Source organism: Labrus mixtus, chromosome 1 (genome assembly GCF_963584025.1).
Source record: "Labrus mixtus chromosome 1, fLabMix1.1, whole genome shotgun sequence".
Taxonomy (NCBI): domain Eukaryota; kingdom Metazoa; phylum Chordata; class Actinopteri; order Labriformes; family Labridae; genus Labrus; species Labrus mixtus.
In genome coordinates this window covers 8,536,004-8,553,988 of record NC_083612.1, presented here as the reverse complement: position 1 = coordinate 8,553,988, position 17,985 = coordinate 8,536,004, and the positions used below count along the sequence as shown (strand labels likewise).

At 40.7% G+C, this 17,985-nt stretch overlaps 2 protein-coding genes across 2 annotated transcripts in view; one reads left to right on the top strand and one right to left on the bottom strand.

Annotated features, from left to right (window-relative positions):
• Window positions 1-588: 588 nt before the first annotated feature.
• Window positions 589-10,466, bottom strand: LOC132987118 (annexin A2-A-like). Its single transcript, XM_061053994.1, has 13 exons — window positions 10,322-10,466; window positions 7,741-7,802; window positions 6,951-7,044; window positions 4,618-4,712; window positions 4,372-4,485; window positions 3,951-4,041; window positions 3,207-3,286; window positions 2,384-2,443; window positions 2,168-2,261; window positions 1,987-2,082; window positions 1,277-1,335; window positions 907-1,029; window positions 589-821 (listed from the first exon to the last, which is right to left on the bottom strand). Exons 2-13 carry the CDS (start codon window positions 7,789-7,791, stop codon window positions 762-764), a joined length of 1,017 nt encoding a protein of 338 aa, XP_060909977.1. The 5' UTR covers window positions 7,792-7,802; window positions 10,322-10,466; the 3' UTR covers window positions 589-761.
• A 7,363-nt stretch (window positions 10,467-17,829) lies between these two features.
• Window positions 17,830-17,985, top strand: part of cngb1a (cyclic nucleotide gated channel subunit beta 1a) — a 28,182-nt gene continuing 28,026 nt past the window's right edge. The window contains exon 1 of the mRNA XM_061052950.1: window positions 17,830-17,961. The gene's annotated coding sequence lies outside the window, so the exon portion shown is untranslated. The remainder of the gene's footprint in view (window positions 17,962-17,985) is intronic.

Below are 17,985 nucleotides of genomic sequence, written 5' to 3'. Positions count from 1 at the left end.
TTTATACACTGTATTTGCAATTTACTATTTTCCGATCTTGGAAAAAGCAATTGGATATGTTGAACATAATGTATTAAAATTACTTTTTCTATCTTTACTGAACAAATACCTCTGAGTTCATCCTGTGTCTTTACGGTTTCTCCAGCCTGCAACAAATACACACAATCCATCACTTCTGAAAGGTATGTACTGTATATGAACTGCAGGGGCGTTGGTTTGCCGAGAGTTGCGCGCCCCGTGTTAAGAGGCTGCAGTCCTCAAAGCGGGCGACCCAGGATTACTACTTCTTGACTCCCTTCCCTACATGTGATTCCCCACTCTCTCTTTCCCCAGTTTCCTAAACCTAGAATAATCCTGTTTCCAAAAAGGGAACTCTTATTTTGAAGGGTCTTCTTGTGTTACTTACATCCAACAGTCTCTTACATGTTAAGTACTCACAAGTGACCAGGTGAGTTTTTTTTTCCATTACTGGAGTGAGCATGTGCAGCAGAGACCTGAGTCATTAGCGTCTCCTCAAAGCTTCAGTAAACTCTGAGTCAGTCTCTGCTGCCCTCTGCTGGCCGTATAATCAAAAAGCAAACAAACACAAACAGGTGAAAAGGTTTTATTTCACAAACGGAAGCTGCTCAGAGAGATGGAGATCACATCACCGGTTTCATGTTGACTTAAAAACAAAAAGGCTCTAATACTGTTAGAAGATCTGCAGTCAGATGAAAACCAACGGGGCTTCTGGGAAACTGAGTCCAGCCAGATTTGAAGCCTCAGTCATCTCCTCCACACAGGCTCAGCAGAGCGTTCTGGTAGTCTCCTTTAGTGTGCTCCTGGAAGACAAACAAAGACATATTGTCCTGAAGATGTCCTCTTTGAAACTTGATAATAACAATAAACACACAGACTATCACTCACAGTTATGGTCTGGTACAGCGATCTTTTGTGCTGCTTCTTGAACTCTGATCTGATCTTCATCAGGTCGATTTCACAGCGAGAGACGAGGACCCTGGTCACCACCTTGTCCTTCGCTCCTTTACCCTGCAGAGATGAAGGGAAAACAAGATGGAGGTTGACAGACATTAGAGCCAGGTGTTTGCAGTGTAACTTTTAAATTATAAAAAAACAAGGTGGGTAAACCAAGTGGTGGAAAAGTATTCAAAACATTTGCTAAATAAATACTATATTGCACAATTAAAGAACAACACATACACAGGATATGAAAAAAGGAAAGTATAGGTACCACAAACAGTAAGTGTTTGTCACTGTACAAAACTATGAAATGTACCTTCATTGCTTCACTGAGTCTGTTGGCAAAGTACAGCTGCTTGTTTTCAAAGCACTCCACTGTGAAGAGAGAATACACAGGTCCGTTTAAAAAGAAATAAATATTCCACTATTGTTAAAAGGTCACATATTATGCAAAATCCACTTCACCATGTTTTCTAACACTAGTATGCGCCCCTAGTCTGACGGAAAAAAAAACACCAACTATGAGAAAAGTCCATCCTCTCCATATTTTGCCTGCTCCACTTTTCACAAAATGTGTGCTCAAACAGGCCGTTAGGAGATTTCCCCTTTATGACATCACAAAGGGCAGTAGCCCCTCCCCCAGGTGGGTGACACTCCCACAGCTAGGTGTTTGTTCTGACCTCTGAGTCTGCCTTCTCACCGTAAACAATAGGACATGGAGCGAGAAAGACCGAGACACAAGCCCTTCCGGAGAGGGGGCGTGGTCAGACACAGCTCATTTACATATTTAAAGGTACAGACACAGAAACAGCCTGTTCTGAGCAGGGCTGAAATAGAGGGGTTTATAGACATGATCAAATACAGGATCAGAATGGATTTAGAACAAGAAACTTCACACACATGTTTTGGGGAGCTCTGAGACTTATTTAAACTGGTTGAAGAGGAGGAGAATATGTGACCTTTAAATGCTGGACTGAAAACTGAAATCAAAGTGGAATAGTCCTTTAAAATCTCACTTTTTCTTACCCAGCGTGAGGAAGGACTTCTCCAGATCTCCCTTCACCTCCTTCCCGATGCTCTCTTTCATGTCGTAAGGACTGTAGCTCTTATACCTCTGGAACACTGAAAAAACACGCATATAAAAAAGCATGTCATCGGTGTAGAAGGTAGAAAACATCGGCACTGAATCTAAATTTCAGCAGCTCACCTTTCTGCAGGTGGGGGACGCTCCTCTGAGACATGATGGAGATCCAGGTCGCCACGTCAGTTCCCTTTCTCTTCACCCCGGCTTCATACAGAGACTGACGGGATCACATGAGAGAACATTAGATACACTTTTACAGTACATAAAACAACAGTTTTCTTCTTGAAGAAACTGAACATTTTTTTACATTTTTTAAATACAGTGAATAGTTTGACTCACTCTGGCATCCTCATCAATCTTCTCATAGTCAACCACATTTGAGGGCTCATCTCGCTTTGTCTGTAAGTAAAGAAAAACAAATTGATCGATGTTCAAATTAAAATCAACCTGGTGTTGTATACGGCTTTCACACTTGTAGAAAACTCTTGATATTTCCAGGAGGAGCTGTAAGTGTGAACGCAAACAGACTAATTTTTCGCTCGGACTTCACACAGAGTTTCTCCTGCCAGACTCCTAGTATTTTTACTGCAGCAAGTCCAAGTGAGCTGATGTGAGAACGCAGCAGGATATTCTCAGGAGAATTCACCTCGAGCCAATGGGAGTTATGTTTGTATCTGCTGCACGGTGCATAGAGTGAACACATGCGACCACTACGATCTCTGTGCACGTTACCAAACGGCTGCATTTTCTTTTCCTGTCGCCAGTATGCTCTTCTCCGCTCATGGCTCGTGTTCATATTTATATATTTGATGTTGTTTTAGATGATGTAGCCTACTTGCTGTTATGTAACAACAGATGCCAATAAGCTAACCCTGGTGTAGTTACATGTACTGTAGAGACAACTAATGAAATAATAATAATAATCAAACAATGTCTATGTTCTCTGAGAGGAATTTCACCTTTTTATCACATGCAGCTTACACCTTTAGAAAAAGGTCAAAAACTGTCAAGTTGCACAATACAAACTTTTTAAATGTATACTCCAATTACGCACACATGTTGTTGATAAAATAATATTTACAAATACAGTAAAATTACTAAAATATAGTGAAAATGCTGTTGTTCTGGATGTTAGCATTTAGCATTGGGAAAGCTCACATACCTGTACCAGAGCCAGCAGCAGTTTGGCAAAGTCTCCTGATGTGTCTCCTGCCACGTCTTTGTCCAAATCCTTTTTAAACGCTACAGAGGGAAATAAAACAAACAGACATTATGAAACAATCCAAGGTGAATACACCTGTAATACTGTACTAGAGCTAATGTGCTTCAAAAGCTTCTAGCCAGATCATAGTTAGCACAAGGGAGTTAGCTAACATGCTACAGTGCTTGTAACAGCTAGCTTGAGGCTCATTGTCCTCGCCAGCGTCTTTTTTTAAAATTGTTTTCAATAAGGAGAGAGCGTTTGCAGTAGAAAGTGCAAAAAGGAAAAACGTTAGCATGCTAACGGTAGCATTTTATAGTTCTACTCAAGGTATCCTACTTTTTTTTTGATTTGGTGATAGAAACGTGTTTTTTATTCCTGGTAAATGTGATTTTGTAATTCAATATTGACATGTGATATACCAGAAACATTTTATGTAAAAATGTCCAGATGATTCACAATAATGTCTGTCAATCCAGCAGATGAAAAAGGTAAATCAAAGTGTTTTTATGAATAGATTTAATTTACACATAAACTAGGCTATACGGGTTTGGTACTGTAGTTTCCTACAGCTGCCACTAGATGGTGTCATAGAGTGATTTTTGTAGCATTTGTTAAGTGTTTTATGTTTCATTGTTTATAACTGATACATTTTCTTGCTGGTTTATCGATTATAATTTAAAAAAACTAGATTTTCTCACTTACTGTCTTTGTAAACTTTCTTGATATCCACCAGTTCTTCTTTGCTCCTGGAGCAGACGATCTCAATGAGGGTCTCCTCGTCTGTTCCCAGTCCCTGAGACATCAAAAACCAGCAGGTAAGACTCCTTATTTTACACATGAAGACTTAAGGACACCAAGGCAAGCACGTCAATTAGTAAATAAGCCCATCTATTTCAGTGGCTTTAAGTTTAGGCTGTTCTTATCTTAAATATCAATTTAACCAATTTGAGCCTCAAACAATCGTTGCAATGAAACCACGTGAGAAGTTTAGAGGGGAAATGTCTCTTCAGTGAAGGACGGTGATATCAAACCAAAGACAGCTTAAAACAACAAGTACCTCATTTATAAGTATGATATTTTGAGTTAATGTACGTAGTTACTTTCTAAAAGGTGTGACTCTGACCTTCATGGAGGCTTTGAGCTCAGTGGCGTCGTACTGAGCGGTGCTCTTCATCAGACCCAACATCAGAGCCTCCAGAGAGCCGGACAGCGCCCCCTTCAGGGCTGCGTTCAGATCCTGAAACGATACAGTAGCACACAACTTAGTAAGAAAATTCCTTAAAAATGAGTTAAATAGTTGCGTCATCCTCTGAGTGGAGGTCTGTATATGAAAGGTAAATCTGTGTTATGCAGAAGAAACATTTTGAACCTTCTTGGCGATTCGTTCATATTCAAAGGCGATCTCTCTCCGCTGGATGTAGCTGCGTCTGGTCAGGATATCGATGATGGTCTGTTCATCCACACCTGCAGAATTGAATAAAGATTTAATTTTAGATTACATAGGTTCAGCATCAAAAGCTTGAGAGCCTGAAGTGTTCTAAGAAGTGCTGAGAAACATTTTGTTAATGTCTGTCACATTTTAATACATATATATCATTTTATTTGAAAAAAGTGGTATGCTGTTTTTATTTATTCATCTTAATTTTAATCCACTATAGTGGTTTATTGACTTTCATTACTTTTTTTAAATAGGCTATAGAGATTTTAGGGATATAAGGCAATTTACAGTACTCTTCGGAATTACGTAAAAAAGGCATAAATCTGTACTTTTTATTTGTTGTAACTTATTTTAAAGTTATAATTTGGGGCGATTTTGCCTTAAATGGATAGGATAGCTGAAGAGGATCTGGAAATGTAGGGAGGAGAGAGTAGGGGACGACATGCAGCAAAGGACCGAGGCCAGAACCCACAGCCGCTGCGACCAGGACTGCAGCCTCTGTACATGGGGCGAGAGTCAAAACCACTAGGCTAGCCGGCGCCCCATTGTCATTATCAGTGGTGATTCTTCAGTCTGTTGGTGCCCTATAGGCAGATGTGATATTTGGGGTTCACCTCCAACCAGAGAACATCACCATTATGCCTGCCAATGTCCTGATGCTTACTCCTCTACCTTTTTGCTCCTCTGTCTTCTTATTCACTCCCAGAGAGATCATCCCTCTTCATTTCCCTTTGTTGACTTTCATTGACAAACTTTGGTTTTCAAAGCAATAACACATGCCACGCTAAGCAGGACAATGAGAGTGAGTGCAGTCAGACGGGGCAACCTTAAGGCACTGAAGTCAGCCCTCAATGTTCCTTCACTAAACCTAACCAACCCTGGATTTGATTCAATCAAGGCTTTACATAAGAGATAACTAGTCTCAGCTGTTTGTGCGGGAAAGAGTTCATTTTTTAAGTTGTGTACAATCTGATACTCTTAATAAAATCAGCTGCTTCTGTTTAACAAACTGAGCCTTTAAAAAACAAGTAAAAACTTCACTCTGCTCAACAACATCCTGCTTTTACTGCAGCAGCTCAGATACAGGAAGTAATCACAGCAGAGTCAGACCTGTAAGATTCTCCCCCTCCACACACACACACACACACACACACACACACACACACACACACACACACACACACACACACACACACAGCTGAGGGGTCAGAAGCATATTCAGAGAAGCTGCACAAACTTTTGATGGTCTCTGATCTGACCAGAAAAACATGCTGTTATGGTTTGAACAGCTCATTGGTGGATAGAAGCCACTTTGTAATCTGATTTCAGACTGTAACAGGATGGAATCAGAGTCTGAGTCACTGTACACAAAGAAAAGTGAAAACTGCACAGAGCAAGACAAAAACACAATTACCACATAAAGCCTGTGATCCACAGTCTATAAGGCAGGCCTGCACAATATGAGGAAAATATGCAATGTGCGGTAACATTGTCCAGTGTACCAATAATGATGTAAAGTGTGATAAAGAAATATTAAAGAGTGCATATTAGCTTTAACTCACAGTTTTCATGTGTAGCCCAAGTTTGCATCGTGTTTCTTCTGAATCCAAAATAAAAACCAAAGGCAGTTTTTTTCCCCCCACATTTTAATTGTTACCATTTAATCTGCTTCAACTTCATCTGACTGCATCAAAACTATATGAAATCATGAACATAGCGCCCAGGTTTCCATCCAGCGATTAAAAAGTAAATGGTAAATGGACTTGAGCTTGACCCGGTTTAGTTCTTTTCTAGTCTTCGGACTTTGACACCGCAGGTCACACCTACACATTCACACACTGATGGCAAGAGGCTGCTGTGTGAAGAGTCCATCAGAAGTCACTAATCACATTTATACACATTCATACACCGCCGACAAAGCAGCAGGAGCAACTTGGGGTTAGGTGTCTTGCCCAAGGACACATCGGACATGTAGCTGCAGGAGCTGGGTGAACTCAGGGTGGTTATTAAACAGCACACGTTTTTTTTTTAAAGACTATCTCGTCTGCAGTTTTCTCGCCTGTAACCAATCTTTTATCGTTTGAAGAACACTGTTACTTTTTTATCGAGTTGTAACAGAACAGTAGTTTAATGAGTTAGAGTAACAAGTACTTCTTCAAAGCAGTTTTATCTGCATTATTTAATCCCTGATGAGTTTGTTCTTCGATGAATAAACTAGAAGTCAGTCTGTAGAGTAAGTTGCCTGAGTCGTTGCACCCTCTCACCTTTGGTCTTGATGGCCGTCTCGAGCCTTGCAGCATCTTTAGCCGGGTCAAAGTCCCGTACTGGCACCACGGTGGGATATACGGGCTCTGCATCCTGCAGAGGACGGAGACAAACAGACATGTTAAGAGAAGATAGTAATGACACCTGGTCGAGTCTTTGTCTGTTTGTAAGGCCAACATTAGTTACAGGTAAACTGTTCAGGTCGTTAATTTAAGTAAAAAAAAAAACAATACATCAAAGTTAACGTCCTGCATTCAAACTGTTTTTTTTTCTTTTACTGTTAAATTGTTCCATTGTTCTAGGATTTCCCCCCACAGTGTCTGACTGAATCTTTGTAATCATCGAGCCGCCTGCAGTCTCTGACCTGGTGTTCAGTTTATCAGGTGAACTCTGGGTGGAGAACAAACCACACCTTTAATTGCTTTAGCGTCTCAGCACTATGGATCCTATCGAGGCCTCAGGCAGTAAAGATACAGGATCAGATCATAGGTGCAGTTATATCATTTAGAAAGATTAACTTCCATGTATGGAGGCTGTGGTCCTCCAAGCTTGCAGCCCAGTTTCAAATTGGACCTGTGGCTCCTTTCCTGCACGTCATCCCCCACTCTCTCTCTCCCCGCCAGTTTCTTACTCTATCAACTTTTCCTTAAGAAAAAAGTCTTCAAGAAGGATGAAGTAAAGCAGACGCTGGAAGTAGGAGGTCGCAACAAACTTAATGTTGCAACAGTTGATCAATACAATCCTTCTGCAGCACTGGTGTCCTGTTTCCTGTGTCAGCAGGATACTCACCCCTCCATAGGACAGCGTCAGTTGACCCAGAAACTCAGACACTAGCGCCATGTTGAGTCGACCTGCAGAGAGTCAGGGCGAACAGGTCAGACATTTGTGATACGGTATCTGATTCACCAACTGTCTTTTGTCGTTCTCATGGTTTATCAATAATGTCCAAAAGACAGATGATTGGAAACGATGCATTCAGGGCTACGACTCAGGAGGGTTTTTTAACATGGACGTGCTGCTCTCTTTTCTCAGTGATCAATCATCTCATAACACGGAGCACAGTAAAAAAGACATCTCAGACATGGGGTGTTCACATCTTTTCCATCTGACAGCCCAAAAACATTTAAATGACCTGTACCCTTAGGGAGATGGACAATTTTTCTCATTTAAAACTTTACCTAGAAAATGTTTCAACTGTGTTAAAAAGCGCTCTTTGGTTTCCAAATGTTTCAAATATTTGCTGGAATAGTGACTTAAGGGATTAACAATTAAGCCAAATAGTTGTAAGTGTGATTCTTACTTGAGTTAAAGAAAAAAGGAGTTCAAGCATTCTTGATTAAATGAGGCTTTGCCAAAATAATCTTCTTCATGTCATGTTTATGATGACAAGAGCTGCTGCCCTCTTAACCAGGTCACCTTTATGAAAGAGATCTTGATCTCAATTACCATGGGCGGTTCTAGGCAGGGGCCAACAGGGTCTAGAACCGCCACTGTCAATTACCTGGTTAAATAAAAGTCAAATTAAATTACAAAGATTGTCCAGTAATCAGAACGTCAGATGTTCAGCAGCTCTAAGCTTCAAATGTGATGATGGGAAGTGGATTGGTGTTGGGACCACCATGGGCTTATATACATGAGCTAGAAATGGGCTCACCACTTAAACATCAAATGTGAGAATCAATCTGGTCTGAAGGGGGTAGCACTCCGATCAAGGTCCAGTCATCAACCCGTCTGAGCTGAGACATGTGGGTCGTTCATCGAAACAAAATTGGTTTGGCAAAGATGCATCATCTGTGTAAACCGTTGTGAATATGATATGTGCAGTTAGACAATTAAAACTAAGCTTGCTGACAAACATTTAGGCAGAAGAAGAAGATCATGGTTTGGGTTTGAACAGCCAGCAATCAGCAGGGCAACCAGAGTGAGTGCTGTCAGACGGAGCCCCCTTAGGGAGGTTTCATACCGTCATTGCAAAACTTGCACATTTTCAGCCACCGGGCTGGGCTGGGGCCCTTGCCTGCTGACAAGCGGTGCCTCTGTTAATAATGTATCTAATACATGTGCATAAGAAGATAACATACACGACTTGTGAACATACAAAGTAACAGCTACTTTTTCCTAAACTAAAAACACTCTTTGGTTTTCATTTCAGATTTGCTGAAATAAGCAAGTGATCAATAGTCTGTTAATGTTTGAATCTGCAGAACCCAGCAGGTAATAAACTCCTCAGAGCAAGAGTACAGATAGGTGTGTTTGTTTTATTGACCGAGGCATCCCTGAGGGTGTGTCTGCAGGAGAAACCGGGGCTGCAGATAAGGGACATTGATAGCAGAGCAAACAGTGTAGAGCATGTTATGTAACACACACACACACACACACACACACACACACACACACACACACACACACAAACACACTTTACTCAAAGAAATCAAACTCTACAGTGAATTAAACACAATTGAGAAGAACCGGAAATCTCTTAGACCATCCCACACAACATTAACAGGAAGCGTGTCAGGGTCAGTGTTTCATCACCTAGCAACGCCTGCCACAAACAATCCCTGCACAGTTTAATCATTGTTTCTATAAGAGGTTGTGTACAGTACAGTACAGTACAGTACAATATGTAATGAATGGAAAATGTATGTAAAAAAAAAGGTTCATTCAACTTTTTATTTCCCTCATGTCCTCATTCTTTCTGCCCAGCATTTTGGAGAAACCAACGAGATCAGACACTTATTTCAAAGTAGACAGGAAGCCTAAGCTGAAGTTCTTCTGTTGACACACATGTGCAATGCGACCTGAAATTTGCAGTTTTCTCTGAACTGTGTGATTAAAGCAGCTAGCAGAATACTTTAATGAATCCTCTTCCTGCAGCTTCATTTAGACATTTCCAGAAAAAACAGTCCTCAGAAGTTGTAACAAATGTCTTTTCTAATCTCATCCAACGCTAGAATCAGGCGACGAAGAAACAAAGATAAACTTCAGGCTGCTCCCCGTAAACTCTCTGCTCCTGTTCCCAGATAACGGTGCTCCATCACCTCTCTGTGATCCTCCCTTCAGTAAATGACACGATCATGATACTCTGGTAATTACAGGCGGGCAGAGAGCAGAGTGGGTGTTCTGGGGAAAACTTTACCCAGGCGCACCCTCCCACCAACAGCCTGTTATCACATCTAAAGATTATAACCTTTAATGCATTCAAGAAAGGCTCTCTGAGACTTCTTTACAGATGTTTCAAAGTGCCAAACAGCCAAATAGTTTCTGTGTTGGCAAGCCGACCTCTCATTCCTGCATGCTTTGAGTAGAGGGTAGCTGAAAGTCTCCGTGCAAACTAAGAGTAAGAGGTGTGTTTTTCATGTTTCCTTACCGTCAGAGAGGCAGCAGCAGAGAGGCAGCGAGCAGAAGCAGCAGCTCCGTTATGATCCAGAACGGGGCAGGGTGTGGTTTTAAATACCAGCTGACTCACACACACACACACACTCCCACACACACACACACACACACACACACACACACACTCACACGCTCTCTCTCTCTCCATGACTCAGTGGACAGGACTTTTACACATTAAACTGAACATAGGGGCATAAATTCCTCACTTAGGTTCTGATCACCTCGCCTGCTTTCTGTCTTATTTGTAAGCTCAGAGACAATGCTGGTTTCTGATTGGTTGTCAGGTTTCCATTAAACTAGTATGCAGGGACTTCATAAACAAGCGGTACGGGTGAACTCTTTGCATTGATATCAACCATCATAATACTTCAATCTTCATGTAATGATAATTAAGATTACAGTAGGTGTTCTGATTATTGTCTCCTTGTGGATGCCTTGCAGAAAAACAGTATGTGCTACATCACATAAGGAAGTGGGATGACATATATAAAACATTTTTCTTAACGAATAATGATGGATTGGATGAGGCCGCAATGCATAAAAGACAATTCCTTGATGTGTCCTTCAGCACATAAAGTAGCAGGATGTGTTGACCCAGACATCTAGGCTACCCCCCACCTCTGTCAGTGAGGTCACTTACTGCAGAGAGACACACCTTACATGTGTTTGTAAGGTGTGGTGGGGCTTGTTCACCTTACATTCCTGTCACTTAACGACCTTTATCATATCGATAAAATCCTGTCTCCAACACCCTACCACACCCACTTTATCACTCACTATGTAGATAAACATTAGCAGAGCTGGTTGACCTGTAATCTAAACACCACTCTGGTCCAACTTCCCCTCCCACTGATTTAACTGTATCTGTTGTTAACAGCAGATTTTTTACTTTAAACCATTTTTGTATCTAAAGAAAGAGTAACTGTAAGACAAAATCAAGCCTGAGACAGTGAATGCTAGCTGGAAGGAAAGTGAAACTCTTGATGAACTTTGGTGCAAATCAGAACAAAAACAGGAAGGTGTTAAAGACACCTTTGGCAGCGTTTCAGAGATACACGGGAGGCTTCCCTGTTAAAGCTGCAAGTGTAGAGCTTTTAAAGAGACATGCTGTTGGGATTTTCTGTTACGGGGAAACTCATTTGAGCCAGTCAAAAAATAATACAATTCACTTAACGGATGGTTTTATCCAAAGCGCCGTACATCAGGGGGCAAATACAAAACAAGCAAGGATCTAGGAAGAAGTGCAAACAAACAGCCTTAAGTCTGATCGGACACAAAGGTGCTGACAGGAAGTGCCCAGAGGCAAAGCACATCATCGACAGCTGTTCTTAAGAATTCTAATCAGCATCAAAACCATCCTAAATATGGTCATCATCATTATAAAAAAAAATCGTGTGGGTAGGTGTTCATGAAAGAGCTGGGTCTTGAGTTTTTTCTTAAAGGTGCAAAGGGAGTCTGTGGATCAAATTGAGTTTGGTAGTTTGTTCCACCACCAGGGGGCCACACAGTAGAGGAGACTTAGGGCGCATTCACACTAGGCAATTTGTACCATGCCTAAGGAAGATGAACAGCAAGGTAATGGTCTTAGGCCAACAGAATGGCATCATCTGCAAACAAGCGCATACAACATCTCGATGTTAGGAAATTAGATACAATTTCCCCAAATCCGCTCTGTAGTCATGATTCCTGAGTCGAGTAGAGGTTGCTGCATACACATATACGATATGGAACATTTAATAATACACATGTAACTGATGTCTCAGTGTTAAAAACATTCATTCCAGCTGGGTCCAGCTGCCCCATCTGCAGTTCTTCCTCCACTCCCAGAACAACTCTTTGTGGACAAAGTCATGAGCTTTGCCAAAGACTACAAAGCATGTAGTCTGGATAGTCAAACTCCCTTGACCCGTCTCCTACCCTTGCAAAACTAAAATGCTCTTGTCTGGATTTCTGCTTTTTGAGATGGCCTTTATAGTTGCAATGGTTTGAGCATTTTACAGAATGTTTTTCGACCATAAAAGACACAGATAAAGATGAACAAGAGCTGACAGTCAGCTGATCAAAATCCTGGCTTCACTGTCAGAATCACGTTCAGTGTTCAGTATGTTGTCTGTGTGTTCGACCTCCATCAGCTGGAGTCTGGTGTGCAACATATAACGCTCCACTTACTGAGGAAACTCCTGTTGTGTTAATGCAAAGTGGAAATCTATTGTTTTCTTAACTGGATGGGTTTGTTTTAACCTCCAGCAGCAAGAAAGACACGGCGCAGAACTCTACCTGCTTTAGAGGAGAGGAGAAAAGTGGAGAGGTTTCTGTCTGAAGAAGTTCATCAAGTGGAGTAATCCAGAGGAATGTGATCTAGAGTTCATGCTACCCCCACAGGGAAATACTAAACTCACACTCAGACTGTGTTGCAATTTGTACCCAATCAGAAGCTGCATGTTTTAACACAGAAACGTAAAGTATGCAATGAAGAGGAAAATAAAAAAACCAGGACAGTTTCAAGTGAAGAGGCTTTCTGAAGAAGTTCATTTGAGACTGGAAGTGAAGGAGGGACATAGGACAGGGAGGCCGTTTGATTGGATGAGATAATAAGCCAAGGAAAGCTGTGGACACTAAAAAATAATACCCACAATGCTAAGCAAAGTAGTAACCATAAAAAAAGAGGAAGGATGGAACATGTAGAAGTTCATATTTTCTTGCCTGAGGCTCCACTCAGACAGCCTTTACGGGTCAAGTTCAGGTCTGAAGTTAATGCAGTTATTGTTGGCATGGTTACCATGGAGACACAGACAGAGTCACAGTGTGTGTGAGTCATGTCTGTGTGAGCGTGTTTCTTCGTTGTAGAGAGATGATTTGGAAACAGATGTGGAGAATATTTTCTGCTCTGTGAAAAGAAAAAAAGGTTCAAATAAAAACATCTGTGTGTTTAATGTGATGTTTTTTTGAACACCACTGAATCAGTTTGGATGTTTCTGCGTGTTTTACTGAACACTCTTTTCTGAAATCCTCTCTCTGTGGTCTGTTTTTTCACTTTCCATCCTGCTGTTTTTGTACTTTCAATCTCTTCCACGGTTCTGTTATTCTCTCCTAAAAGTCTCTCTTTGTCTCTCTTTAACTTCACTTTTTTTATTTTAAAGGACTGGATGGGTTCATTTCACATTTTGTGGGTCGCTAGACACTCAGGTTATCCCAAATATATGTTATTTTTTTCATGCTCAGGGGAAACTTACATTTAAATAAAGTAATATGATATATGGTCAGTTACAAAGAAAACAGTTTGAACAAGTTAAAATAGTGGAATATGATGGTTAATCATATCCTGGAAACAGAAGGTATAAGGGTGATATACAGTCATACAGCAGTTAATATCTGCACAATTCATATAAAGTGATGATCAAGTTTATACATACAAAAAAGTTGTAACTTATAGTGTAACAAAGCCAGAGGAGCATTCAGAGACACACCACTGGAGAGAACATGACGTCCTCATGAAGTTACTAAGAGAGAGGATACATAACTTCACTTTATTCCTTACATTTCACATTTTAATTTCAGTTCTGTCATTTCATTTTCAAGAAATTCATAATTTCTTGTCTCGCTATACTTCTATTTTTTTTCCTGAATTTCAATTTAACCATTTTTTGACTCTTTTCATGGATGATTAAAATGCCAAAATACACACACCTTTCACATACAACAAGTCAAATGGAGTCTTGGCACATAAGAAAACTATACTCCATCTTAAGATTCATTTTGTAGGTTAGTGACAGTTCTAACTGGAGCCACAGACAAACAGGAAACGAGGATGGAATCAGATCAATCCACTTTGTTTTAACGTAAATAAAGATTTATTGATGCTCTGATTATTGCCATGGTTCTAAAGAAAGAAACAATAGATTACAATATCCGTCCAAACAAATCACATTTACAATCTTTAAATCAAGTGTTATGCACCTTTAAGGTTACAGTTCTGTAATTATTTAAAGAATAATTAGCATGTCAGAAAATAACAGTAATTTGTGTTGTCTTCCGCTCTGCAGGTGAAGCTACTGATCACTTGACCAGGTACACCTGGTATCAGTGCTAAAGCCCAGTGCTTCAGGAAGAGAGAGAGAGGCCTTTTGGAGTTGGGACTGCTGTTCTGCTCAGTGTCTGTTGTGTTTTCTTACATTAGTTTCTCAGTTAATCTTTGTTATCATTTAGTTAGTGTGATGATTATAAAGGGCCACTGTATGGAGGGGCGTAACAGTCCATCATGGGAATGTTTGGAAACAAAGGGAGGAAGGCTTTCTCCTGACCTCTATTTATAAGGATGGATGTGCTACCAAGTACACCTAACCACTGTATGGTGTCTCCTAGTGGTGTGGAGGGGAATTAACTTGCAGTAAAATATGCACTATTTATCGATGTAACATTGTAAAACATGCAGTCTGTTAACTTCTTCATCTACCTGTGGAGCGAATCTTTCCAGTTGTTTGTGTTGAATGAGTATTTATACTTGTGATGCAGATCCTTTAAATGATATTAATACTCACTCTGAACTAAGAAGTATTGGTACCTCTTCTATGATGAGCATTAAGAAAAAGCTGTAACCTTTAAAAGTCTCAAACAAATAACCCCTGACTCACTTAGGGTTTTTGTTTGACATTTTGTTTGGCAGTTGCTTTCATTTTGCAGTTCTTATCTTGTCCACAGGAGGGCAGTCTGAGCTGGTTCCCCTCACACATGCTGCTGACTGTGACTCTCAGGTCTTAGTTAAGTCCCTTCATGATGACCAGGACAGTTTTATCAAACTAGCCTGAATCAAACATTTCATTAAGTGAATGCAGGATTCAAATGTTTCTAAATCCTTGGAGGAAAATAGTTAAAGCTTCCAAGTTGTTGTTTCTTCTTTTTTAAAGATACCTTTTGAACATATTTTGGTGCCTGACCATTCGGGGTTATGGAGATAAGACAACAGATTTCAATTTTAGATTTTAGAGGGAGCTACGGTAAAGAAGCTAAATCTAGAGAAAAAAAAATCTATTTACCAAGTTCTTATCCAAACACGTGAAGAGGCAGGTCTGATCACTTTGTCAGAACTAGAAGGCTGTCGATAGAGTGAAGGGGGAGGTTTGTATCTGATAAATGGCATCAAAACATTTCTAACATCTGCAAGTCGATGTGATTCTCGGTCATTTTTGATATCGTTTCGGACTTCTTCCAAAGTGTGTGAACAGAAAAAAAAGCTTATGCAACACAATCTAAATAGCAACGTAACACCTTTCTATATTTCCCCTCTGGCAGTGCGGAGTGTGCCAGACCAAAATCTGAAGTATTGCCGGATCTGTGATCTGGCACAGGTACCTGGAGCACCTGAGCTCAAATCCTCTGTTTTGCTGACGCTGGACTTAACCTCATTATCAGCTCATCCTCCTCAGGGCCAAATTAACAGTTTAAGCTGAGGCCACTGCAATATGTTCCCTGCTGAGCTGCTATCAAACAAACATTGAAAACAAAACACCATGAGGTGTGGATACCTGTTCCCAGAATACAGCCGCATTTATAGAGGAAGAACTGACAGGCTCTGATGTTATTTAAAGGGGACATATTATGAAAAATCCACTTCCACAAAGAAGTTCTTTGACTTGCACAGTTGCCTTCTTAAATTTAGACGTGGAGCTCCATCTGTCATTCGTCACACCTTCAGGACAAGCTGCAAACCAATTTTAACATTTAACAACATGCGGATCAGCAGCAGCTGCTCAGTTCATCTGTTGATCCGGGAGCAGCCGGAGCACTAACAAAGAGCTCTGCACTCACAGGGACAGATTCAGAGCACCTCAAACTAATTTTAAAAATCATTAAAAAAAATTAATTCATACAATTCTGGGTGACTTTATATAGAAGCCCATTTCAAACACATGAAGCTATTACAACTGCTTTATATAGGCAAACATATTGGACTTTGTTTTAGAACCAATTGAAAATAAACATCAAAGAAACATAACTTTTAAAAAAAAAAAAAGTTTTTCTACAATACAAGTTGTCAAATTTCATCACATATTTTGTTCATCCTGGCAAATTTTTATATATTTTTTTAAACATACAAGAAATACATACATCATGAAAGAACAGAAAAGAAAAAGAAAAAAACTGAGGGAAGGTACGAAGAGAAAAAGATCATTAAATAATTATAATAATGATAATAATAATAAGAAGAAACATAACTAAAGAAATAATACAATTATTTGTTTAAAGGGTGACATGTGGGGCACCGGTGGACTAGTGGTGGGTTGGGTGCCCCATGTACAGAGGCTGTGTAGTCCTGGAAGCCAATCTGTGGCTCCTTTCCTGCATGTCATCTAAATCTTAAATCATGATCTAAAAAAGACTGTTGATTAGGACGAGGTGTTAATTTCCCTTACATGCACACTTGAGACACTCTGTGGGATACTCTAGTGAGAGATGGCATCCTGTGGGTTCTCAAGTGTTTCACTGATAGGCCCACGACACCTCCGGAGGGTTCAGCAGTGAATCCTGGCCTTCTTGAGCTCACTCCCTGGTTGCTGTCTGCTCACCTGAAGGCCCAGGTGGAGTCATTTATCCTCAGCCACAGCCACTGACTCCCCTTTTCAGAAGCTCTGCAGAGGTCTTTGACTGCCTGCTCGTCTCCCGCAGTAGCCTGGATGTTGATGTGGCTGTAAACCATCTGCATCCTACTTGGACTAGTCGGACCTCTATTCTTTCCAGCCTCAGCTGCCAGGTCAGCATACCTCATTTCTTCCACTCGTACACTTCTTCTACTGCGTACTCACAGAGAACTGTAGGATCAGTTATTTTTCTACAGATTGATCTCAAAATGAATAAACCTATAGGCCAAACTTTAAGATTTTTTTTGGTTTGTTACTGACCGTTCTTTTGATAAATACAGGAAGCTTTTGGTCATACATTCTTGTTAGCATTTTAGGCATCTTTAAGCTAATGTGTCTGTTATTATACTTTGTTGTTTTTCTTCAATATCTCATCTTGTATTACCTTCCAAGCTTGATCCAAAGGTGTTGTATTACCTTGTTTTTGCATACCCTGTCTAAGGATTACCTGCTTATAACACACCCCACTACCACTTAGCGCTAAGCTCGTCTAAACTTGTCCGAGGAACATCATCTTCCTCTTAACTGAAGCTAAAGGGGATTAAAGTGAAGTTCATTGTCTCATCTTTCTCAGGAGAAAAGTGGTATTGTTGAGCTTTGGACCCTTCTGCTGTTTGGTTGTGATGGGGTTCCCTTCATGTTTCAGCCTTTGTGGATTCTAATCTGAGCCCCCTGTCCCACCTCGGTCTGTCCCGCTCTGCCCTTTATTTCGTCACTAATCCTGTTAGTGGACCTCCTGCATAATCCTCCCACAGTGATTCGCTCCCTCCTGGTGTTGACAGCACTTTCAAGGCCGCTCGTTGAAATGCTGACAGACCCTGACTGAACAACTCAGGTAGGACACAAGACCCCAAACAGACAGACCACTCCCACTCCCACTCCCACTTACACCTCTACACGACATCATCAAATACACACCTTTATGGACAGAACAGTGCTGCTTTGGAATTACTGCAGAGAAGAGTCGTTGTTGTGTTTGGTAATTTCATTTGGTTTATTTGAA